This window comes from Thermobia domestica, chromosome 9 (genome assembly GCF_964235325.1).
Source record: "Thermobia domestica chromosome 9, izTheDome1.hap1.1, whole genome shotgun sequence".
NCBI lineage: Eukaryota > Metazoa > Arthropoda > Insecta > Zygentoma > Lepismatidae > Thermobia > Thermobia domestica.
This window is the reverse complement of record NC_137462.1, coordinates 140,102,979-140,129,321: the sequence shown is the minus strand read 5'-3', so window position 1 is coordinate 140,129,321 and position 26,343 is coordinate 140,102,979. Positions and strand designations below refer to the sequence as shown.

Genomic DNA, 26,343 nt, shown 5'->3' with positions numbered 1-26,343 from the left:
AAGTGCAATAGTGTAGAGAAAGAACATTGATATTCACTTAATAGTTCCAAGAACTTCGTCTCGACAAGTTCATCGTGCTAATCCATCTTCTACTTGCACAGAAGAATATTATCGCAGAGCAATTTTTGTCCCATACATCGATTCTCTTTTACGTCACTAAATAACAGATTTTCTGAGGATAATAGTCCAGGTTTCTCTCTGTTTGCATTACATCCATCCGAGATGAGAAATCTTTCTAAGTCTCAATTCTTGCAGAAGATGGAAGAAGTAAGCCGAACGTACAAGATAGAAAATTTCATTTCTCAGGCAGAATGCTGGTTTGATTTGTGGAGACATAGAAATCTGGATTCTACATAGACCAAGACTCTTGTGCTCATCACTATAAACACATATAAGGCGAAATTAAATCCCGAAATTGTAAAGCTCATTGAGAAAGTATTTTATTTATTCCTTCATAATAATTTTATGTGAGTGTCGCAAAGCATGAAGATCTAGTGCGGAGTCCGTCTTGTCCTTCAAACAATGTGTCAGTTTTTCTTCTGCGAGAAGCAGAAAATCCTTCATACTTACATCGTGTGGATTGCATCAACATCGAGTTGAGAGGTTCCACCTTATTCCTTTCTTCTCCCTCTCACCAATAGGAGATAGATATAAAACATGTTTCTTCAGTCACATTAAAAGTGTGATTACATGGTATGTAAGAGAAGGCGTTTAAAGCTTTAAATGGCTATTTTGTGAGGCAGGTTAGCGCAAGGAAGAGCCAAGCCAGAATATGTGAACAGATAGTAGCATTAAGCATCGTGATCATGCTACGACGGTATATGGGATACTTCTTACGTACAACAAAATTTTAAACAATAATCAACACCATAAATTGTATGAATAGAAACACTTTCACTGAGGTTTTAATTCGCTAGGTCTTTAAATTTTCTTATAATCAGTAATTATATCAGGGAGTTTCCCGGGCAGAATTTACTTTTTGGAGTTACGAAGATCCTCCCGGAGCAATATTTCTATCGTGATGAATGTGAATTCTCAATATTTTCACAATACTATCTCCCTCCGGTGTGTTAATATTCACCCTCCATGGGGAAATTTTGTGAAACCATCACTGCTTATACTCCTTCCAAACTTAATATTTCATCGACCATATGGAAAGCAATATTCGATAACCTAGAAAGGTAGAAAGTGCTTTAAATATTCCGTATTAAATAATTTAAACGAAATTTTATTGTATAGTGAAATAAGACAAAATTCAAGGTGTATTAGATGAAGAGGTCTAAATTGTACATGATTATCGTAGGCATTAACACTTAACCAAATGTTTTGTAAGTATGCATAACTCCTAGTAGTACGTTAAAATGAAATAATGTAATAGCCATGATCAAAGGGTACAATATGTCTTTATGAACATTTAAGTTGGTCCTATGTATCCACGTTCTCTCTATTTCAGAGCTCCTTCTGCTAATGTTTTACATTTAGCGTGAGAAACCTCAGAATACAATTCCTGATAGGTGCTGTATATGTAATTCAGATCTCTTGCCAAAATGTAATTTAGTATCTCATACAGCCTTAATGTTAAATAGGGACGTTCAATTTTAAAACTTTGATACACTGTGAATTTTTTCATGTTAAATTGCAGATTATATGGACATAAAGAAGACACTTCCCAGACACATAAGTGAATCCAGGGAAGCTAAGGGTCGTTAAACCCCAGTAGTTCACGCTCCAGTGATGCAAAAGCCCAATATGAGATTTAAGAAAAAAAGACAGAGAGAGAGAGAGAGAGAGAGAGAGAGAATATTTTACCGTCCCCTGAGTAGTCCGTCTTAAATCTGACCTTAACTCAACTCAACACTGAAAAATGAGCTAAATTGTAAACTTCAGTCTGTAGCTATTTGCATTTTTGTTTGCGATAATCGGCATAGCGGTTATAATCGCTTGTTTTATTTATTTGTGTTGAATTGCTATCAGCAAATTTTGCGTAATTAGTTACGGAATGTGATCCCAGAAAAACATTGGATAATATTATTGGAGTTTGCATGCAATTATTGCGTAATATTTGATAAGAGGTTTCGAGAAATTTCCAATTGATGATGCTGGCTTGATTTACTTATGTATGTAATACAAGTATGATTTACTAACTTAGAACATTAGTTATGTAATTCTCATTCATTCATTTCGCAATAGATTTCATTCCGCATCAGACAACACAAAAATTCAAAGCGTAAAGCAACGTAAACACTCAAATCTAAGTTATTATAACTCTTGTTACCATTCCCGTATTTAGGTAAGTGCTATTCTGTGCTCGAGCAGAGGCGGCAACATTTTGGATTTTTTTGAAAGATTCAAAATAAAGTAATACTTAAAACTAGCAATTCGCAGAGTTCTGCGCAAACGCGAGAAAATGTTAATGTGTTTAATTTGCTCTAATTACAGTAGTTATTAATTAGCTAGCTTATCTGATTATTTTTCAAAATCATCCTCACCCACCCCAATTCCAAGGGGTCAGAATGAACTTGAACATTATGAAAGCTGATACTGTTAAACTCAATGACCTCGAAAACTATGAATTCAACACTAATATCTGTTGTTTTCGATTACTTTCAAAATTTCGTCCCCTCCCTGGGAAGTGGAACATGAACTTGAAGTTGAATTGGATTAAAACTGTTACTATTTATCTCAGCGACCACAAAAACAATGAATTGAATTCTAATATTAGTCATTTTCGATTATTTTTAAAATGCCCTAATCTTATTCTTATGGGAACTTTTCACCCCCATATCTCAGCTCAGGGTGTCCTAGATACCTGGAACAGGTCATTTGGATCATTTCTCTGAGAGCTTTAAAAACATAATAAAATTTCATGTTTCTATTTATTATGGTCCTTGAGTTGAAAAGCACTACAAACAGACAGCTTATTGTATTATTAATATAGATGCTATTAAATCATTACTGACGGGAATAATGTAAACAATTATTTTTTCTCAATGGATGCATGGTTAAGCTCATTGCCTTGTAATGAAGGGTTTCTGGGTTCGGATCACAAGTTAAGCTGTTGGTCCTGTCCTTAGTACCTCATCATCCCATGAAAGGCAATGGCAAACTACCATGGGTTCACCTTGCCCATGGACCTATGGGTCAAACACCTTCCCTCGGGCAGAACACATCATAATCATTATTGAGAAAATTATGCATTTTAAATTTATGTTGTAATTTGTAATACTTAAATTGCTACTCAACAAGAGATGGTATGTGTGCAAAATCACGGCTTGTTTCCTCGTTTCAGACATGTCTGTGCGGATAGGGGCGGTAAATTATTATAAATACGGGCCTGCTTGTTACTATGATAACAAACTAAAACACAGATTTTGCGTTGCTTTGACGCGAACCGTAACAGAAAGTCCCAAAATCGAATTTTAAGGATTGAAAGGTAAAGGAAGTAAAATTTTCAGTTTTTCTTTAGGTAGTTTCTGAAGACATGGCAACATAGCAACGCAACCGGAAACATCTACGTAATGTTCCATATCCTCTGTTCCTTCGTCTAAGTTAAAGATGGCGTTGAGTTTGGTTGTGAAAGTGCATCCAGTTGTCCTTTTTCAAGTTGTAGATGCATACGAACGAAGAAATGCTGATGCACATCGTGTTATTGGTACACTATTAGGTAAGCATAAGCTGCGGAAATAAAATAATAATTCAGTTCAGCATATTAAATTACCATATGTTTAGTGCTTCTGTCAACGTGTTTACCAGTGACATTCATAGGCAATAATAGTAATAGTGAAGGGGTAATTTGGATAAGGGTGTATCGACCTATTTCTGGTTAAATGAGTTATACATATTTTCTGCAAGTTTGAGTATGTCCGTATCTGTCTAGATGGTGTTAAATTAATATTTCTGCTCTGTAGCGAACGCCTGTCTCCAAAAACTGTGACAATACGTTGGTTGGATAAGGGCGTTTGTTTTTCTATTCTCACGCCCGTATCCAAATTTACCCCTCAATTGTAACGATGGTAGGCATGGGTAGGCTGCCCCTAGTGGCATCGTTCTTTCCCAACTGTCCTCCAGAATACGCTCGTAACCGGGATTATTACGGTAAAATATAACTTAGGTAATAATTTCCTTTATACATACATAAAGGCCGCAGTGACTCAGTGGTAAAGCTTTCACCTCTGATGCGCGGTCCCTTGTTCGATCCCTGCTCGCGCCAGTTGAGCGTTGTGGTGGACAAACGCCGTGTTACTGGTTTTTTTCGGGGTTCTCCCGTTCCCTCCCACTTAATCCGTTCCACTATTGCATTCATTTCTCATCACCCTCTTCTTTAGTATAACCGGCATAATTGTGGGACGTAAAACGGTATATTGTTTAGTTTATTCCCCAAATCACTTTAGTAGTGACTCTGGCTCACTTGGTAGTGATTACCATTTGGTTATTTATAACTATGATGTACTCGTAAGTATAAATACAGTGTGAACATTAGTACAAAAGCTATGGTGCATAAAACACACAAGCCAACTTGTGGTGGCAACTAAAGTGCACGAATGCTATCTAACCGAGTCAGGGCAGGAGCGCAGCACGGAGGGCCCGCGCGTTAGCTAGGGGGTATGTCCGCAGGGAGCAGGCGCGTCAACGACGGTCGATTTTTGAATAAACATATTAACACAAGCCCCACAAGGGATATATAAAGAAGTTGAAAATGTAACATAAGAAGAGTTGCTTGGCATCCCTTATCCCAATTTCCGATTATTTGTGTTTAACATGTCCTAAATATTGGGCCAATTACGACACATCCTCCCATTTATGATTGAAGAGATATTTTTTCTCTGTTGCGTCATCGCGTGAGTCAGAAACACTATGCTAAAAGAAATACAAATTTAGCAAGAAAAAAATACATTTATGGTAAATTCAGAACGATAAACAAAAAAGTAAACCTCTTAAAAGATATACGCAGGCTCTGCAAAAGTTTGGCAGAAAAAAATCAGTATCAAAATTAAACTGCGACTTCCTGTGCTAGATAAGTTGTAACGGAATTTTAACTTGAAAAGTACTGAAAATTTGACTTCACTCTGTACTGAGAAAGAAATTCAGTTCATTTCACTTCACTTGCAAAGGTATGTATACACCGGATTAATTGTTTGATTGTAAGATTGTGCCTCAGAAGATGGCAGACAGAACGAAATAGACAGTTTAAATACGGTTAACATGTAGCGACTGAGAACAGTATCGCCATTGTTGATTAAAGTTCCAACAATGAGCAGTTCTGCGCTGCCAATTGAAGTATAAAATAACTAGTAGTTAAAATAGTAAAAGACAGTTCCCGCCGATATTCGAGATATTATTGCCAAAACATGCCCCTCTTGAATATTTTTTTTTTTTCAAAATCTTACTCTGGAAGCTTGCCAACCGATAAGACGAAAGAATGGATAGTTTCAAACTACTTTTTGTTTGTTTAGTAAAGAGTGATTCCATTTCAAATCGTCCAGGGTGGTCCACACGACTGTCTCAGATTTAGCTTATTTTTTAAAATAAGAATTTACATACAAAATTATTAGACCCATATTTTTTCTTTTTGCTGAAAAAATTTTTTCTTCGATATACAGCCTTCCAAAATGGCCACCCTCCTCTAGGATTGCTCGAAAAACTGAAAAACATGTCAAATTAAAACGGGACTGACTTCATCGAGGGAGTCGAGGGACTCGAGCGAGTCGAGGGACTCGAGGGAGTAAAAATAATTACTAGAGGGAGTCGAGGGAGTAAAAATATTCACTCGAGGGAGTCGAGGGAGTAAAAATATACACTCGAAAGAGTCGAGGCAGTAAAAATATTCACTCGAGGGAGCCGAGGGAGTAAAAATATTCACTCGAGGGAGTCGAGGGAGAAAAAATTTTCACGCGAGGGAGTAAAAATATTCACTCGAGGGAGTAAAAATATTCACTCTAGGGAGTAAAAATATTCACTCGAGAGAGTCGAGCGAGTAAAAATATTCACTCGAGGGAGTCGAGGGAGTAAAAATATTCACTTGAGGCAGTCGAAGCAGTAAAAATATTCACTCGAGGGACTCGAGGGAGTAAAAATATTCACTCGAGAGAGTCGAGGGAGTAAAAATATTCACTCTAGGGAGTAAAAATATTCACTCGAGAGAGTCGAGCGAGTAAAAATATTCACTCGAGGGAGTCGAGGGAGTAAAAATATTCACTCGAGGCAGTCGAAGGAGTAAAAATATTCACTCGAGGGAGTCGAGGGAGTAAAAATATACACTCGAGGGAGTCGAGGGAGTAAAAATATTCACTCGAGGGAGTCGAGGGAGTAAAAATATTCACTCGAGAGAGTCCAGGGAGTAAAAATATTCACTCGAGGGAAACAAAATATACACTCGAGGGAGTCGAGGGAGTAAAAATATTCACTATAGGGAGTCCAGGGAGTAAAAATATTCACTCTAGGGAGTCGAGGGAGTAAAAATTTTCACTCGAGGGAGTAAAAATTTTCACTCGAGGGAGTCTAGAGAGTAAAAATATTCACTCGAGAGAGTCAAAATATACACTCGAGAGAGTCGAGGGAGTAAAAATATTCACTCGAGGGAGTCGAAGGAGTAAAAATATTCACTCGAGGGAGTCGAGGGAGTAAAAATATACACTTGACGGAGTCGAGGGAGTAAAAATATTCAGTCGAGGGAGTAAAAATATTCACTCGAGGGAGTCGAGGGAGTAAAAATATTCACTCGAGGGATTCGAGGGAGTAAATATATTCACTCGAAAGAGTAAAAATATTCACTCTAGGGATTCGAGGGAGTAAAAATATTCACTCGAGGGAGTCGAGGGAGTAAAAATATACACTCGAGGGAGTCGAGGGAGTAAAAATACTCACTCGAGGTAGTCGAGGGAGTAAAAATATTCACTCGAAAGAGTAAAAATATTCACTCGAAAGAGTAAAAATATTCACTCGAAAGAGTAAAAATATTCACTCTAGGGATTCGAGGGAGTAAAAATATTCACTCGAAAGAGTAAATATATTCACTCTAGGAATTCGAGGGAGTAAAAATATTCACTCGAGGGAGTCGAGGGAGCCGAGGGAGTAAAATATTCACTCGAGGGAGTCGAGGGAGTAAAAATTTTCACTCGAGGGAGTAAAAATATTCACTCAAGGGAGCCGAGGGAGTAAAAATATTCACTCGAGGGAGTTGAGGAAGTAAAAATATACACTCGAGGGAGTCGAGGGAGTAAAAATATTCACTCGAAGGAGTCGAGGGAGTAAAAATATTCACTCGAGGGAGTCGAGGAAGTAAAAATATTCACTCGAAGAGGCGATGCAGTAAATATTTACACTCGAACGAGTCGAGGCAGTAAAAATATACACTCGAACGAGTCGAGGCAGTAAAAATAAACACTCGAACGAGTAGAGGGAGTAAAAATATTCACTCGAGGGAGTAAAAATATTCACTCGAGGGAGTCGAGGGAGTAAAAATATTCACTCGAAGGAGTCGAGGAAGTAAAAATATTCACTCGAAGGAGTCAAGGGAGTAAAAATATTGACTCTAGGGAGTAGAGGGAGTAAAAATATTCACTCGATTGAGTCAAGGGAGTAAAAATTTTCACTCGAGGGAGTAAAAATATTCACTCAAGGGAGCCGAGGGAGTAAAAATATTCACTGAGGGAGTCGAGGGAGTAAAATTATTCACTCGAGGGAGTCGAGGGAGTAAAAATATTCACTCGAGGGAGTCGAGGGAGTAAAAATATTCACTCGAGGGAGTCGAGGGAGTAAAAATATTCACTCCAGGGACTCCCTGAAGTTAATATTTTTACTGCCTCGCCTCCCACGAGTGAATATTTTTACTCCCTCGACTCCCTAAAGTGAATATTTTTCTCCCTCGAGTTCAAATTTTTACTCCCTCGAATCCCTAGAGTGAATATTTTTACTCTTTCGAGTGAATATTTTTACTCCCTCGAGTGAATATATTTACTCCCTCGACTCCCTCGAGTGAATATTTTTACTCCCTCGACTCGTTCGAGTGTATATTTTTACTGCCTCGAATTCCTAGAGTGAATATTTTTACTCCCTCGGCTCCCTCGAGTGAATATTTTTACTGCCTCGACTCTTTCGAGTGTATATTTTTACTTCCTCGACTCCCTCGAGTGAATATTTTTACTCCCTCGACTCCTTCGAGTGAATATTTTTACTCCCTCGAGTGTATATTTTTACTTCCTCAATTCCCCCGAGTGAATATTTTTACTCCCTCGGCTCCCTTGAGTGAATATTTTTACTCCCTCGAGTGAAAATTTTTACTCCCTCGCCTCCCTCGAGTGAATATTTTTACTCCGTCGACTCCCCCGAGTGAATATTTTTACTCCCTCGACTCCCTCGAGTGAATATTTTTACTCCCTCGACTCCCTCGAGTGAATATTTTTACTCCCTTGACTCCCTCGAGTGAATATTTTTAATCCCTCGAGTGAATATTTTTACTCCCTCGGCTCCCTCGAGTGAATATTTTAACCCTCTCGAGTGAAAATTTTTACTCCCTCAGCTCCCTCGAGTGAATATTTTTACTCCCTCGACTCCCTCGATTGAATATTTTTACTCCCTCTACTCCCTCGAGTGAATATTTTTACTTGCACGACTCCATCGAGTGAATATTTTTACTCCCTCGAGTGAAAATTTTTACTCCCTCGAATCCTTAGAGTGAATATTTTTACTCTTTCGAGTGAATTTTTTTACTCCCTCGACTCCCTCGAGTGAATATTTTTACTCCCTCGAGTGAAAATTTTTACTCCTTCGACTCCTTCGAGTGAATATTTTTACTCCCTCGAGTGAATGTTTTTACTCCCTCGACTCCCTCGAGTGAATATTTTTACTCCCTCGACTCCCTCGAGTGAATATTTTTACACCCTCGGCTCCCTCGAGTGAATATTTTTACTCCCTTGACTCCCTCGAGTGAATATTTTTACTCCCTCGAGTGAATATTTTTACTCCCTCGACTCCCTCGAGTGAATATTTTTACTCCCTTGACTCCCTCGAGTGAATATTTTTATTCCCTCGACTCCCTCGAGTGAATATTTTTACTCCCTCGGCTCCCTCAAGTGAATATTTTAACCCTCTCGAGTGAAAATTTTTACTCCCTCGACTCCCTCGAGTGAATATTTTTACTCCCTCGACTCCCTCGAGTGAATATTTTTACTCCCTCGGCTCCCTCGAGTGAATATTTTACTCCCTCGACTCCCTCGAGTGAATATTTTTACTCCCTCGACTCCCTCGAGTGAATATTTTTACTCCCTCGACTCCCTCGAGTGAATATTTTTACTCCCTCGACTCCCTCGAGTGAATATTTTTACTCCCTCGACTCCCTCGAGTGAATATTTTTACACCCTCGGCTCGTTCGAGTGAATATTTTTACTCCCTTGACTCCCTCGAGTGAATATTTTTACTCCCTCGACTCCCTCGAGTGAATATTTTTACTCCCTCGACTCTCTCGAGTGAATATTTTTACTCCCTCGACTCCCTAGAGTCAATATTTTTACTCCCTCGACTCCCTCGAGTGAATATTTTTACACCCTCGGCTCCCTCGAGTGAATATTTTTACTCCCTTGAGTGAATATTTTTACTCCCTCGAGTGAATATTTTTACTCCCTCGACTCCCTCTAGTAATTATTTTTACTCCCTCGACTCCCCCGAGTCCCTCGACTCCCTCGATGAAGTCAGTCCCAATTAAAACTTTTATTGTAGAGAAACGAGTGTACTTAGTAACATAATCGCAATAGCAGGAACAGTATAAAGTTGTATGTTTCGGTGGAGGGCCAAAATTCGTCCATTGGTCCAATAGGAATCGCGCAATTTACTCGCAATGTGGCCAACTTTGATGAAATTTTTGCTAACTTCAAACATTTTTTTTTGTCCTCACGAGCAATGTCAACCATCTGCTTCTAGCATCGAAATCTACTCCATAAGGTCTCTTGAAAATGTAAAGGACTTACGTTTCTGATTATTACATCCCACGTTATAGCACGATGAAAAGCTAAAAATTTCATTAAGACGCCATGTTTGGAAGACGCCGTTTTCTCAAAAAAACCACCTTTTAAAAATCGGAATTTTTTACATGTATTGGAGAAGTACCTAAGTATTTAATATCCGTTAACCGTTTATGGGGCTGCAGCCCCTAACATTCGCAATTACTTATTGAAATTTCGAGTTTTGTACTTGCAATGTAAATATTTCCTATGGGCACTTAGGTCCTATACACAAGGTGATTTGAAAGGGAGTATGAAAATTTTGAGAGATGAATCCTGACATCAAATCTAGTAGAAAAGTTCCTATAAACATGAGTTGAATTCCGCATCGTTTTCGAGTTACAGGGTTTCCAACTCGGGACCCAAAATCGATTCGGGACAATAGAAAATAAAATATACATTTCGCGTTAAATCAGAAACTGTGTGTTAAAGCTTTGATAAAGTTCAGAAAGTTGATTTGTATCAATATGATGATTTTTACGTGCGTTGCAATTCGGTTGGCAGTGTTGCCAACTTGGTAGAACTTTTATTTGTTTCCAAATGGCACTACGTGGTTTTTATTTGATATTTGGTATCATTAATGGTTGCAAACATCACACGAAGCACAATTTTCCCTCACATCACCACAGTTTTCGAAAACTTACATGTATTTCATTAAAAGGTTTTATCTCGTGCGTTATTGATAGTTTGTGTGATTCGGTGTCGTGAACATCGTCCTAGTGTTCTCTGGAAGCATGAAAATTGTTTACACTAGTAGCATGACATTGTAGCGCACTAGTTAAGAGTTTGTGTGAATAACAATAGGGAAGTCCTATTACAGTAAGTACCGTATTAAATGTGTTGATTATGCTAAAAGCCGTAAGATGATTGTGCACAGAAAGAACTCTAGACAAAAAAAAAAAAAAAAATATCTTGCGGTAAAATATATGGATTGCTTACAGCGTGTCAGCCCAAACGTATTATTAGGGGAGGATGATTATTTGTGTCCTGTACACAAGGCGATTTGAAAGGCAGTATGGAAAATTTTGAGATGTGAATCCTTAACTGTAGTCTAGATTTCACCGATGACGGCCGTTTTAATGGGGGCACATTCATGTTTAGCATGTTAACTGTCAAGTTAATGGTTTCCAAATCTACATTCAGAGGAACAAATTCTTTATCTTGCTGGTGCATAATTTCATATTTACATCTTCTTTCGTGGTCACCAATGTATCACGCACATTCACATTGTTCACGGTAAATACTCAATACACGAATAATCATCCTATCCTAATACTACGTTTTGGCAGACGCGCTGTACGCAATACTATATTTTACCGCAAGATAAAATGTTTGTCAAGAATTCTTTCTGTACACAATTATCTTATGCCTTTTAGAATCATCAACACATTTAATACGGTCTTTACTGTAATACACTGAGAAAAAAATGTAGGTGGCGCACTTAAAAAAGATAAATTACATGCGTAATTCCTGTAATTTTTGGACAATGTACAACAGACGTATAACTGAAAATGCATGTTTTATAATGCTTTCTGTACAAGTGTTCCATCTGTACGTACTTTCTGTATGAAACAATGTAGGCGGTCAGGATCTCACATACAAATGGACGTGTATATAACATATAGCTGACGAAGGTAACATAAGTATATGCATGTGATATACGGAAAACTGTTAGATGTCAGACATCCTGCAACTGGATGATGTAACATCTAAGGGCAGTGCCTATGTAGCATACGGATAACGTATGCTCCGTAGTGATTTCTATAGTAAGCAAGAGGATACCGTATATTTATACAATATACCGCTGTACGGAGAACGGATTTTCTCTGTGTAGGACTTCCCCATTGTTATTCACACAAACATTGTAATTAGTGCACTAAAATGTCATGTTACTAGTGAAAACAATTTTCATGGTTCCAGAGAACACTAGGACGATGTTCACGACACCGAATCTCGTAATAAACTGTTTCGTGGTTGCAGCAGAACTTCTTGATTAAGTTCGAACTTGATGCGTGGAGTTGCGAGAGGTTTTGCAATAATAAAAAATATTTCTTCTTCTTCTTCTTCTTATTATTATTACAACTTACATAGACGTAGTTTTTATTCGACATTTTGGTTTTACTAGTGATGGCAAACATCAAGTGAAATTCACACGTAATGATGCAAACTATCAATAACGCACGAGATAAACCTTTTAATGAAATACATGTAAGTTTTCGAAAACTGTGGTGATGTGGGAGGAAAAGTTGTGCTTCATGTGATGTTTGCAATCATTAAAGAAAACCAAATATCAAATAAAAAACACGTAATGTCATTTGGAGTAGTGTCACAAATAAAAGTTCTAGCAAGTTGGCAACACTGCCAACCGAATTGCAACGCACGTAAAAATTATCATATTGATACAAATCAACTTTCTGAACTTCGTCATAACTTTAGCACATAGTTTCTGATTTAACATGAAATTTATATTTTATTTTCCATTGTCGCAAGCCGATTTTATTCCCGAGTTGGAAACCCTGTAACTCGAAAACTAAGCGGAATTCGACTCATGTTTATAGGAACTTTTCTACTGGATTTGATGTCAGGATTCATCTCTCAAAATTTTCATACTCCCTTTCAAATAGAACCTCTAATGGACAGAATGACGGAAAAAAAAAAAAAAAAAAAAAAAAAACATTATGAATGCTCTGACTCAGAGTCTCGACGTCAAAATAGAACTTCCAATACCCGGAAGAGAATCCGGTAGTTTTTATATGATTTTTCCGTCATGTCAACATTTATACGTCTTTCTAGTTCTAGAAGTCATAGCCGATCATTTGCATTGTAGAAGTCAAGGCACTCTCAATTTTCCATTGATTATGAATCCTAAAGAATATTCAAACTGCCTTCACTTTATACATTGCCTATTTTATTCACATTTTCCAATTCGGTTAAATATTTTGTTTCATTACACATTGCGGTACACATTAATATAGTCATTCTACAGATTGCCTAAGATGGTAGCTGATTTAGAATGTATTCATACGGAATTTTTATTATTATTATTATTATTATTATTATTGAATCCGTAATATCACAAGGAAACATCGTCGGCATTATGTAGCCCTTCATTTTTATAGCAAAAACAATAATTTATTATATTGCGAGCGGTGATAATGATTAGAAATAATGTAAGTAAAAGTCTAATAGTTACCGCAAGAAACACACCTTATCTCTAGGAAGTACTTTCGAAGAACATAGTCTTCGTCAGCCTAGCCGCACTTCAAAAAGGATTTAAACCATAAAAAGAATTTTAAAAATGTACACAATAACTTAGTTCGCACAACTGTTAATTTCCTCACTCATATTGTAGCCAAATGCTGCCTACATTTCTTCCATTTTTCGGAAGTTGTAAATCGAATAAGCCGTACTATTTTTCTTAGGGCACAAACCTTATAGTTGTACTCGTCGAGAGCTGTTGGAATTTGTCGACAAAGAGTTCCATATCTAAAGTGTGCGAGTATTGTTTTTCGAGTGAACAGAACAAGGTTAGATTTTCAATTGTGAAGCCTGATTTTATTTGTGGTGTAAGAACCCTTCTAAAGCAAGAAAATGTGTTCTCATATTTTACTGTGGAAGCACTAATTGTTACAGCTCCTGCATATGATGTATACACATTGAGAAAAACAATTTTATACGAATGCAGCATATCTAAGATCTTTAAAATATTATTGTTGCTCTTGTTGGATAAACTAAAAATTTGCTTTAGGGAATTGCTTGATCTTCAGTCGTGTTTAGAAATTCTTCAGCAACAAAATCTTTAAAGACAGCTGGATCTTTCGAATTTCCTTCAATGGAAGGAACTCAGGATCTGATATTTTAGTGCAGATCTTCTGTAATTTATCTTTGGCTGTAGTAAGCATGTTGTTAAATCCATACTGTCTTTTCTGCTCCAAAACTGACAGATAAGACCTTACAACTGGATCTGCTTTTTCGAGATGCATTTCTCTATCTTGTAATGCACTGTTAGTTGACTCAAATGTGGATATCATTTGTATCATTAGAGCGGTAGTGAAACAGATTCTAATGTGCAACACTTTCTTGAAAGTTCCGTAGCTTCAATAGATACCTAATTCAGTATTTACAGGACCTAAGTCCCTTTGACACGAGAAATAAAAAAAGAAAGAAGAAAAAACGGGCATTGTCCTTGGATGTCCATATTGCAGGCTTGGCAAAAACCATGGTTTTTATTGAAAAAGTAAAAAAAAAAATTTTTTTTTTAAACCATGTTTTTTTTTTAGATAATTTGCTCTATGTATTTATGTCACATATGGACAGAAACAAGTTTATTTCGCCTTGATGTTGTTATGCAACAACCGAATTATGCTGGAAGGGGTCATATAAGCTTAAAGCGGAATCCAAACCGCTTCTCGGCTTACATCCGAGAGAAATTGTCCTCCATTTGAATTCGAAACCGGGACTAATTGGCCATAAATGCGATATGTCTGCCGACTCACTCGCGAAGGACTCCTGATAAAAATACGTTGTACTAATCTTTACATATTTGTCAATATAATTGTCAAGAGTCATTTCAGAAGGAAGAAAGATAAAACAGTTGCACAAGTGAAACCATTATACAGAATTGCATATGAACAATTTCAAAATACTGCAGAGTACAGAAGAACTAATTTAGTTCAAGTTAGTTCACTACTACTTTTATTAGTCCAAGTTAAAGAAATACAACGACTTAATTTGCATATCAGTAAGAAAAGTGAATAAAGATACGAATTATTTGAATCCAACTTGACTCTGTGACATTTATACATAAATAGATAAAAAAAAATAATAATTCTGATTTCAATAAATGCTTCTCGTTGTGTTTGTATGACCTGCCCCCCCCTTCCCCCAAAGTACGGCATTTCGATGTGGTTCATCAATAGTAAACATTGAAGCGAAACAATATTTAGAATTTCTTTGATTGCAATTGCATAACAATAATGATAAACTATAAAAAAAAATCGCAAAAGAAACATTCATAAACTTATACAAAAACAAACGTTGCTTTTGTAATATAATATGAATAATGAATGGGGAATTTAATCTGAATATAATACGAATAATATACGAGAGTGAAACTTTATAACCCACAAATGTGTGTTCATCAAGATTTTACGAACATTTTTCGTTGTTTGGTTTAAACCAGCAAACCCTGCCATATTGCCTACAATTTAACATGAAAGAGTTTATATTGTATCAAGGTCTTAAACTTACACGTCCTTATATCATCAAAATTCTCTTGAATAGTTTTCAGTATTTCCAAGTGTTGAGCCCATCTTGATCCGTCAACCTCTTGAGCTTCTGGCCTTTGTACATCCGTGACACTAAAATGTTCTGAAAAACCTGTACAGCTACTTGTCTAATTGAAAATATTCTTTTACATTAGGGATCACTGAACAAACATGAATTATTACAATATGAAATAGACAATTATAGCAATGAATGTAAGGGACTGATTTTTGAAGCGGTTCTTGCAATAGTTCTTGAATACTTACCTTGCACCCTGCCTTCACACTAGCACCCTCATAATACAGACAAATTATTTCTTTTCGGAATCCTGCTTTAAAAAAATCTTCAAATGTATTTTTCAAGGATGCTTTTAGTAAATAAATTCTGTAATTGAAAAAAAAAAAAAAAAAAAGAGTGTTTATGCATCTTTCCTTTCTTCACAAATCTGAGAACCACTGACAAATTTTCCACATCAGAGGAATCTCATGTTTCATATACTTTCAAGGAAAGAAATGTGATTTACTTTCATGATATTTGTGTTCCTGTTTTGTCCAGTCCATTTTTGCCAACACGATCTACTATTTCGTTCTGAACTTCAGGTAACGTATATTGAGTGCTCGGAGGAGTGTGCATAACTATGGACTTCAGTTTCGAATCTTTTTCTGTTGTTTTCTTGAACAGTGCTGTAAAGGATTTAATTATTGCAGATCTTCGAGTCCACGTGATATGGTAGCTTATTTACTACAAGAAACTGTACAATCTCAGCTACACACTTGACGATTCCGGTTTCTTATTGTGTTTTCCGCATCTAGAATTATATTGACATCTTTCTTCTGCAAAATTTTAATTTAAGTTTTCCCAAATTTGAATTCCTTCTGTGTGACTTTTAGAGGAAGCATGCTTATGAATTCCCTTGCCCAGCTCCAATGCTGACTCCAATTATAAAATTCTGTCACAGTAAAAGTATGATCCTGTAGATTGTTCTTAAAAACTTCCAACAAGAATATCGGAATGCTTAGTCTATTAAAACGGAATATTGTAATCAAGGTTTTGTGCGATACCACTGACTTTGGAAACTGCGCTCTTTTTTACCGAACTTTGTTTCAGTTGGCCTCAGCAGCCTCATGTAGATCGGGCTTAGCAGGTCTTTCGTCCCCAAATCACTTATGGATCTTTGGTTCGAGCATTTGGTTCTTTTTTGCCGGCGAATAACAGACTTTTTCATACTATCTTGAAAAGATGGCTACAAGAAACACTACCACTTTTTGTTATTTTATTTTTATTTATTTGTAATGACACACACTTTCTCTGAGGAATTATAGACATCGACATGAAATAAAATAGGGTTACGGAGGGAATTTGAAAGAATTAAGTTATGTTTAGATAGTTAGTGTGATGCAAAAATATGAATTCTTTGTGCTTCGCAATACGCGTACATTTCAATCCAAAGTTTAAATTGTTTGCGCCATCTAAGATTCTCCAGTAAAGCTATTAAACAGGAGCTACTTATAATATAATGTTAATCACATTACCTTTATGCAGGGACAAGTGTGGAATATTGATTTAAAAATTGTCTCTAGTCTAAACTGCATTCAACTGTGATTGTGAAACACTGCATTTTGTTTATCAGTATGAGTGATTTAATTCAGACTGTCCTGATATAATACAAAATAGAATTTATTATAAAAGCTTTTGTGAGTCAAACCATGCCTAATCTAAATATGAGTGAATAATATTGAGATTAGGCTAAAAGTTCTTATTTAGGTTTTGGCTCATTTGTGCACCCATTCCCGCCGTTATTTCAGCCTTTGGCTTGTTTGAGCCCCGAAATGACGAAAACTTCGATACACAAAAAAATAACATTCCCTCCAAGACAGTAACTATAACTTTTATATACACATGAATTATATCTTTGTTTTAAATTAATATATTTGGTATTCATATTTGGCGAACGTTACTAAGGTTCCTGAGATGACTCAATCTACCCTTTGTTCGTTTGTCTGCCTCTACCACACACACATCTTTCGGTCTTTTAAGTTTAAATTTTCAGGGTACAAGCACGAGACGCACTAAATTTCCTGTATAGATTTTGGGGGCGTACCAACGTAAAATTTCAAAATGGCGGCCATCTTTTTAAATAGCGGATATCAGCGCTACAAAGTGCAATTTTCGGTTTTTAAATAGAAATTTTCAGAGTAGAAGCACGAGACACTCTAAATTAGCTATATATATATATTGGCGGCGATCCAACGTAAAATTTCAAAATGGCGGCCATTTTTCAACTACCGGGTATCCACGGTACAGGGTGCAATTTTCGGACTATTAAGTTGAAATTTTTCAGGTAGAAGCAAGAGACATTCTACATTTGCTGTATAGATTTTCTCGATGATCCAATCTAAAATTTCAAAATGTCGGCCATTTTTTCAAAACAGTAGTGAACAGAAAATTGTTGCAAGTCGCGACACTGACAATCTAATTAAACCCGAAAAACCCATATGGGCCCACGTGGGTTGGTTTTTTTCAAAAATATCGGGTTTTTTCAAACTCTGTCGTTATCCCCTCGTAGGGGCCACATTTCGTAAGATTTTATCTTATTTACAGCGTAGGAACCGAGAGGAACATTTGTACAAGATTGAGATTCTACACATAACATTTTCTGAGAACTGGCTAACGGCAGATTATGATTGAAGTGCGGTTATCGCTTATCTCCATTTAGGGTCTGAGTTTGATAAATCTCATCTTATGTACAGTCTAGAGTGTAAGAAGAACATTTATGCCAAATTTCAAGGTTGTACGCCTGGTAGTTTCGGAGATGTGATGAATGACAATTAATCATTCCAGCCCGTTACCCCCCTTTAGGACCTACATTTCAATGTATTCTGTCGTTTCTATGGCTTAAACCGTAAGGAGAAAATTTATACTAAATTTCAAGATAGCACGCATAGTAGTTTCGGAGATCTGGCGAACAGCAAAATATCATTCAAGCCCCGTTATCCTCTCTTAAGGCATTTGGCAAAATTCCGTCTGTATTTCAACCTAGGAGCTAAGGGGGAACGTTTGTACAGTATTTTAAGGTTGTACACTTAATAGTTTCGGAGATATGTTGATGAGTGAATCAGTGAGTGTTAGTGTATTTACTCTTTTATATACTGTAATATAGAAGATTAAGAGGGTTTGAAAAATCTTGTCTGGAAGTACTAGCCAGACCATTTTGTACTCAATGTTCACACAGACTTTACTCGCCAAATCTTAAAAAAAGAAAGTACACGCCACTGGCGAGCAGGCGAGTGGGTTTTTCAAGCCTGAAGATTAATATAGCCCCTTGCTTGTCTTTGCTACCCTGATCCGTATATAATTGGGGTTCTTGATTCATAAACTTGACTTTCTACAGGTTAGTAAGTTTGTTTGTTTTCATTTTATGCTTGGGGATTTACTTAATGTTCCGGCAGGCTTGAGTCCGCTGATTTTTAAAGAGTTTGGTTTACCAAAGCTCCTCTCTATATTAATCTTCTCCGTGTCTCCGTCTGACAAAAAGAGGTGGGGGGATCTCAAGAACTACTTGATGGATCACTACAAATTTGGTCTGTGTGTAGGTCAAATTTAGGAATCAAGTTCGTTAATGGAGGCGATATTCAAACCTGAAGTGGTAAGAATCAATAATTTCTAGTTTTTACGTTGATCGTAATAGAAAAAGATATCGAGAAGCGGTTTTCAGCAGTCAGTTAAGGGTCCCAAGAATATATTCCATCTCCACTCCAATCTTCCTACTATATCACAACACAATGTCAGGGTATTGTATATATATATGTATATATATATATATATATATATATATATATATATATATATATATATATATATATATATATATATAAAATCAGGTTATATTAGCTTTAGATTTCTTAACTGTTTCTAACGTATAAAATATAATACGTTTATATTTAGAAAGAGGAGGAAAAAAAATGTTATTATTTACTAGGGCTAATCTAACCCAACAGAATTTTAATTCACACGCGCAACGGAAGATATCGGAAGATTTCAAGTTCTTGTTTAGCGGCCAAACAAGAGTGAAAGAAGACAGCGTTGTTAGACTTAAATTATACATTGCTTAAAAAAAACGAATAGTTAGAATTGTATAAGCTTAAGTTTATGAACAGTATTTGAAATTATAAAGTCAAGTTATCGTGACTATTTATTCGTGCCAATCATTAAACAATTACATCATAACAGGTATCAGAAAAAAAATAATATTGTTGTTAAATATTATTTGCCTACATCGCAGTATGTCAAAGACATTTTATGGAATTCTGTTATTGCATTAATCTAGCATAAAACATTATCTAGATTCTCAAATTTCAATATCTTAATTAATACATATTTAATTCACGATCACTCAAGAACTAGTGGTCCATCCTCTCTACTCATTCATTTATAAATTATGATTATTATTTTGGACGTTCGTTACTTATAACCCCTGTCATTCAATAAAGCAACGACATAAGCTTGTATTATTGCTACTACATTTTTATTCCAACTTAAAGGTAAGTAAGTAGCATATATTACATTATTTTAGCTTATGCATCGGCACATAATACATCTACTATGGAAGAAAAAAAAAAACTATACGTCTACCTCTCTACGACAGGGTTTACATATCATAAAAAAAACTAGAACGTCATTATCGAAATTACTATCATTTTTAAATTCACAATTTGTTGATTTTTGAGAGCGATGGATACATATAACAAATTACATTTTATTCAAGAACGGCAAGTTGAGTGACATTTCAACTATATTCACTTCCGACGAGGCAAATATGCACTTAGTACGTAGTGTCGAACAGCTAATTTCATACCGTACTAATGGCACGTTTAAATTAAACCTTTACCCAACCTACAAAGACAAAACATAGCACGAAGTAATATTTTTAGAAACAATAATATTGAAATCCAGAGGTACGTCCAACGTAAAGTTTTACCGAATCTGCACAAACCGAATATATACATATCACGAGGCAATATCAATAGCAAAAGGCACATTAACTTAAAATTTCCCTAACCTACAAAGACGAAATATATGTCACAAGGCAATATGAAAAGGCACATTAAGATTTAAAGACACGTTTAAAAATGAAAATTTTCCCTAACCTACACAAACAAAATGTATTACGAGACAATATGAAAAGGCATATGTTCAAAATACGAGTTACTCACATAGACAAAAATATTAAAAGGCACGTTCATAGTACAATTTTCCCTAACCTATATTATGAGGCAATATGAAAAGGCACACGACAAAATATTTCAAGGCACGTTCAAAGTACAATTTTCCCTAACCTACACAAGTCACCTACATAGACAAAATATATATTACGAAGTAATATTAAAAGGCACATTGATACGTAGAGGCACACTCAAAGTAAAATTTCACCATAACATTCACAGACAAGTTTCAAGTTCACGTATCAAACACCAAATTTAATAATTTAATCACATGTACTTATGACATATTTTATGAGTGGATAAAACATGATGAGTTATAGGGACGCGTAACGCATTCTTACTTAGTTGCCCATGTTAATCACGAAGACTTCAGCTAACTGTTGGAAGTGCTAGGTTGCCAGAGTGACAGTTCAACAAGGACATGGCCTGTGTAGGTGAGTTTAAAATTTCCATTATATATAAATTTTCCGTGATTAGAAATTTATAATTTATATATGAAATTACGGTTTATGAGGCTAGGTTCTTGTATTGCTATATAATTGTGATAAAATTGTTTTAATTATAGTCGAGTATATAATATTAACGCGTTTATTAAGGTCTGGTTTCGTGAGAGGAATGACGCAGTGTATCACCAAGTATAATTGTAGATAGACAGTGGCCGGGTCAGTGCTCCTATAATTTTGAAAACTTCATAACAAAAGTGTTAATTTGGATTCAATCTTGTCAAAATCAGCGGGAGAGTTGAAAAAGAAAAAAATTTGGTATTACCAGTTCTCCGGTACTTCTACACAGACGGGCTCCTACCATCCGTATTTCTGCAGGAAGAGGCTATGAACTTCCCACCTGCAACTTCACACATCGAAGTATACTTCTTCCAATCACCAGTTCCACACTCTATCCAAGGTTTAGAAAGCAGTTCTTGTGGGTGAAAGAAATAGATTTCGACTATTACACCTCCTGCCCCATCACTTTATATTCCTAGTAATGGCGGAGGTGATACTCAGTGGCCTTGTTTTCGAAAAGGGTTAATTATAAATTTTTAGTCAGGCTCCTCAGTTCACTATGCCAAAATAATAAACTAGGTTGACCTAAACGCTGATTTTGACAAGATTGAATTCAAATTAACACTTTTGTTATGAAGTTTTCAAAATTATAGGAGCACTGACCCGGCCACTGTCTATCTACAATTATACTTGGTGATACACTGCGTCATTCCTCTCACGAAACCAGACCTTAATAAACGCGTTTTTAATATTATATACTCGACTATAATTAAAACAATTTTATCACAATTATATAGCAATACAAGAACCTAGCCTCATGAACCGTAATTTCATATATAAATTATAAATTTCTAATCACGGAAAATTTATATATAATGGAAATTTTAAACTCACCTACACAGGCCATGTCCTTGTTGAACTGTCACTCTGGCAACCTAGCACTTCCAACAGTTAGCTAGGCGCCATATTACAAAATCAGCTTTATGCATAGCGATTCAAATGCCCTCTTGCGGTAATAGCCAGAATGATCGCCATGCCACTAACAGAAGAGCAACGCAAACAGCACAGTACACCTAAGCGGCGTCAATTGTGGTATATCAGGTAATAACAACTTTAGACCAAATTTAGTATTATTTATATTAAGCTCGTTTTTAAGAACAACGTATGTAATAGGAATGAAGCTATTGGTGTGACTTGAAATAAATCTATAATAACTGGTTTTAAAGAAATGTTCGAATTTTCAGGTTAAATTTCTTGGTGTGTGTTTGCGTGCGTATCTCATATCAAAATTGAGTACATTTATTTCTTCTGTGCCATTTCATTTACTAACAACGAGAACGAATTAACATTAGAACGAATATAAACCTACACATAACACTAATAACAAAACAGGTACAGTAGTACCATACGGGGGCCAACTTCAACATAAATGTAAACAACCGGTAAACGGGTTGTTACAACTAAAACTTCTGGTTAAAATCTTAATTGAGAAAATATCACACCATACAAACTAAACTCCTTCATTTGGTAAACATATAATACTGCCACTTGTTCTTCAAGTACCTAATATATTCCTTGATTCTACTATCGATTTGTTTCTTCGTCATTCCTGTAATGATTTGGTCACAATTACATACAATCCTGTAAATACCAGAATTTACTTTTTATCTGTGTAGTAACTTTTGTATTTTGTCAGGATTCAGTATATTTTTAGTGACCTGAAGGTTACCTTTAAAATCGTGTTTTGTAAATTTTAGAAGCAAACAGACTTATCTTTTACCTACGTTCCAGAAGAAAAGCAAATATGAAATAATTTTCCTTCTTTTTGTAGTTTATAGTCCAGTAAAACTAGTGAAAAATAGGGCTTAACCTAGGACTAATTGCAAAAGAAACGAAACCAATGCCAATTGTTTTATTTTATGTTCTTATTGAACATACAAAAAGTATAGAAGAATCTAAGTAGGGGAACACCCCCATAATGGCCACTTTCAATATGGCGGCCAGTACACTTTCAAATAAATTACATATGTTACTTTTTCGATTTATTTTGTCAAACCCAATAACTTTATAGTGAAAGTTCTCTCCTTATTTTTTCTTCGTCTTTCTCTAACCATTATTTTGATACCTAGTTCATTAAAATCGGGCTAATACTTCCAAAGTTACGGAAAATTAACTATTGGTAAATGTTCTTTTACATTGGTTATTAACAATAACTGAAAAGTACTTGGTAAAACAGATTGCTTATAAAATATAAAGTTACGGGGAATAAATATTTTTACTTAGCCACTATATATACACACACAATCAAATTATTATTATTATGCTCAATACAGGTTATAAAATAACGGAGAATAATTCTTTTCACATATTCACTATACACACACACACACAATCACATATGATTATTATTCTCAATTTACGGCAACTGAATGTTGTATTCTAGCATCACCTCAGCGCAAAGAAGTAAAAAGTGGGAGTTGAGAACTAGTCTGGATACTCGCCCTCAAAACAAGATTTAGGAGAGTGAAGCCACTTGCTGTTTTCTGCAAGTACATTGTTTAGAATCACAATTCCGTCGAGATTTACATCTGATGGCCTTTAGAATATTTGGAGCTGCAGGCATGGACATTGCAATCAGAAGAAACCTATCTTCAACCTGTTTCCATCCAACTGCTTATCTGATTCAATCCATTGTTGTGCTTGCATATACACACATATCGAATGGAACGCAGCTGCATCACTTGTGGGTGGGAGGCATTTGGCTTCAACTACAGACTATTTCACTGATAATTTTTGTTAAAAGTTTCGGTAACGTAACTTCTGTAACGTATCAGTTCATTACCATTATCGTACAATGGCTTGTTTCACTTTCGATACTTTGTGCGTTCAATTACGGGAATTCTCACAAGCACTTCCTGCAAGACGGTTCTTTCCCAAAAATTAATTTAAAATAATTAACAAAGATATAATTCATATTTCATAAAGTAAATGTTTTAAAATGTTTTAAATGAAATTAAATATCTTCTAGCTTAAAATAAATACTTTTGTTGTTGAAGTATTCCCTTCCAATGCTTTGTGCGTTCAATTGCGGGAATTTCCCAAACAATTTTTTCACGACGGGTTTTCCCTGAAAATGCAGCTTTCTGAACTGTACACTGAAACTTCAACTAGTACTGAAGTTTGAATTCAGCACTTGAAATAGTAAGCGTTACGTAGTCTTCGGAACTCTGAGCATTAAGTTTTAAATTTGACAAGAAGTTTCACGCTGTTGCTGGTGTTGATTCTACAGAATGCTTATTTGAAGTGCAGCAACAAATGAATGAATTAAACTGTTGTTGTTGGAAGACCAGATTTTAACGAAGTATACTTGTTACCATGAAAGGTAAGAAATAATACCAGGGTGGAAAAAAATCATGATTTTTTTCAAAAAAATCATTTTTGTTGATTTTTTTGATTTAAATCGATTTTTTTGATTTAAATCAAATCTTTTTCTTCGTATAATACAAGTCGCGAACTGAAGAAAAAAACATTAGGAATTAGTATTAAATGTTAATTATGTCGTTTACGTGAAAGTATTGGGTTTAAATTTTGAATTAATTCCCAATCATTAACCTATTTCAATCCCAAAAAATGTTTCTTAAGCATTAAGGAAAAAGTACAGCAATGTATATCAATATGACACTTTTCTTTTCACGAAAGTTACTGCTATTTGGCAGGGGCATATTTTTAAACAATGGGAACTAGCTAGCGGCACGAAATCCATATAAAGTACATAAATTTCGCCTAAAATTAACGAACTCACTCTATGACCTATGGAACCCGGAGGTTCAGTGCCATGTTCACAAAATCTCTCCACTGACTTCTATCCTTAGTCAACTGGATCCAGTTTTTACTTTGTATTCCTATTTCTGCGAGATGCAACTTAATATTGTCCTCCCATCTGCGCCTAGGCTTCCTAATGGTCGTTTTCGGATTGGACTTCCAGTTAAAACTTTGAAAGCGTTCCTACTTTCTTCCATTCTCGCTACATGTCCTGCCCACCTGGGCCTCCAAGATTTGATGACCCCTAACAATGTTTGGTAAATGGTATAAATTATGCAGTTCCTCATCATGAAGTTTTCGCCATTCCTCATTTCCGTTCCTTTTGGTTCCGAATATTCGCTTCAGGATTTTATTCTCAATTACTTTGTCTGCGTTCTTCCCTCAGCGTAAGCGACCATGTTTCACAACCATACAGCACAACAGGCATAATTATCGTTTTATATATTTTAAAGCTTCAAATTCCTCGACACAATTCGCGACGATAAGAGATTTTGAACTGAATCATAACACGAATTCCCTGTAGGAATTTTCTGCAGGAATTCCAAAATAAAAAAATCAAGATGATCAGTTCCAGAAGAAGAAACACTTATGATTGTTAAAAACATGCTTTATGTGACGTGAAAAACAGTTCAAATGCGAGTTATCAGTGCATTTAAGACATCTACACATAGCAGGCACGTTTTTATACTTTTCTGTTGGCTATTTTATTTCCTCTGACAATTTTTCCTGCACAGGCACGGCAAGTTTTTTGCGATCACATCGCAGATCGCGGCATGTTCTGCAATGGGGTCAAGTATCCACTTTATCAAAAGTATTATTCGATATTTTAACGCATCCAAAATTTGTCGTATTACGATCCCGAGGAACTTCTTTGCGTTTAGTACATAAATTTCGCCCAAAATTTTAAAATCTAATTTTTTTTTTTCTTGTTTTGGAGAGGGGATCGGACCCCTCTAAATACGCCCCTATTATCTAGAAACAAACAAATAGACGTGTACACAAAAGAGTTTTCATCTTAAATGTCCATGGTGATTTCCCCGTTGGAATAGAAATTTTAAAACCTTGTGTTACAAAGAGAAGAAAGCAGGGTTCACCCGTAACCCGTTCAAACGGGATTTTCCCTGATCGTTCCCTACATGATACTAGTTTTCATACTGTGCTTACATACATTTGAGTCTCATCGTATTATGATTATTAACTTCCGTAATCGAAATAACAGAAGAGAAACGGGATTTTACTTACTTTCACTTTAAATTAATTCATTTCGGAATTTGATTTAAATCAACGATTTTTATTAAAAAAATCAAGTGATTTAAATCTTGATTAAAATCGTGATTTAATTCAGACTGATTTAAATCAATCCACCCTGAATAATACTAATAATTTTACTAATGTATTTACATATTTACTGGTAGGACCAGCATCTATGACCTTAAACCCGCCAAACGTGTAAGGGATAACGTCCCTCGACGTCGCCCAGTTGGCGACTACACTATTCACGGAAAGTATTTTTTTAAATATAAAATTGCATATTTT

General features: G+C 35.8%; 1 protein-coding gene across 1 annotated transcript in view; it reads left to right on the top strand.

Moving 5' to 3' along the window:
• Window positions 1-3,506: 3,506 nt before the first annotated feature.
• eIF3f1 (eukaryotic translation initiation factor 3 subunit f1) overlaps window positions 3,507-26,343 on the top strand; it is a 58,458-nt gene continuing 35,621 nt past the window's right edge. The window contains exon 1 of the mRNA XM_081771893.1: window positions 3,507-3,664. Coding sequence (XP_081628019.1) covers window positions 3,556-3,664 — 109 coding nt within the window. The 5' untranslated portion in view covers window positions 3,507-3,555. The remainder of the gene's footprint in view (window positions 3,665-26,343) is intronic.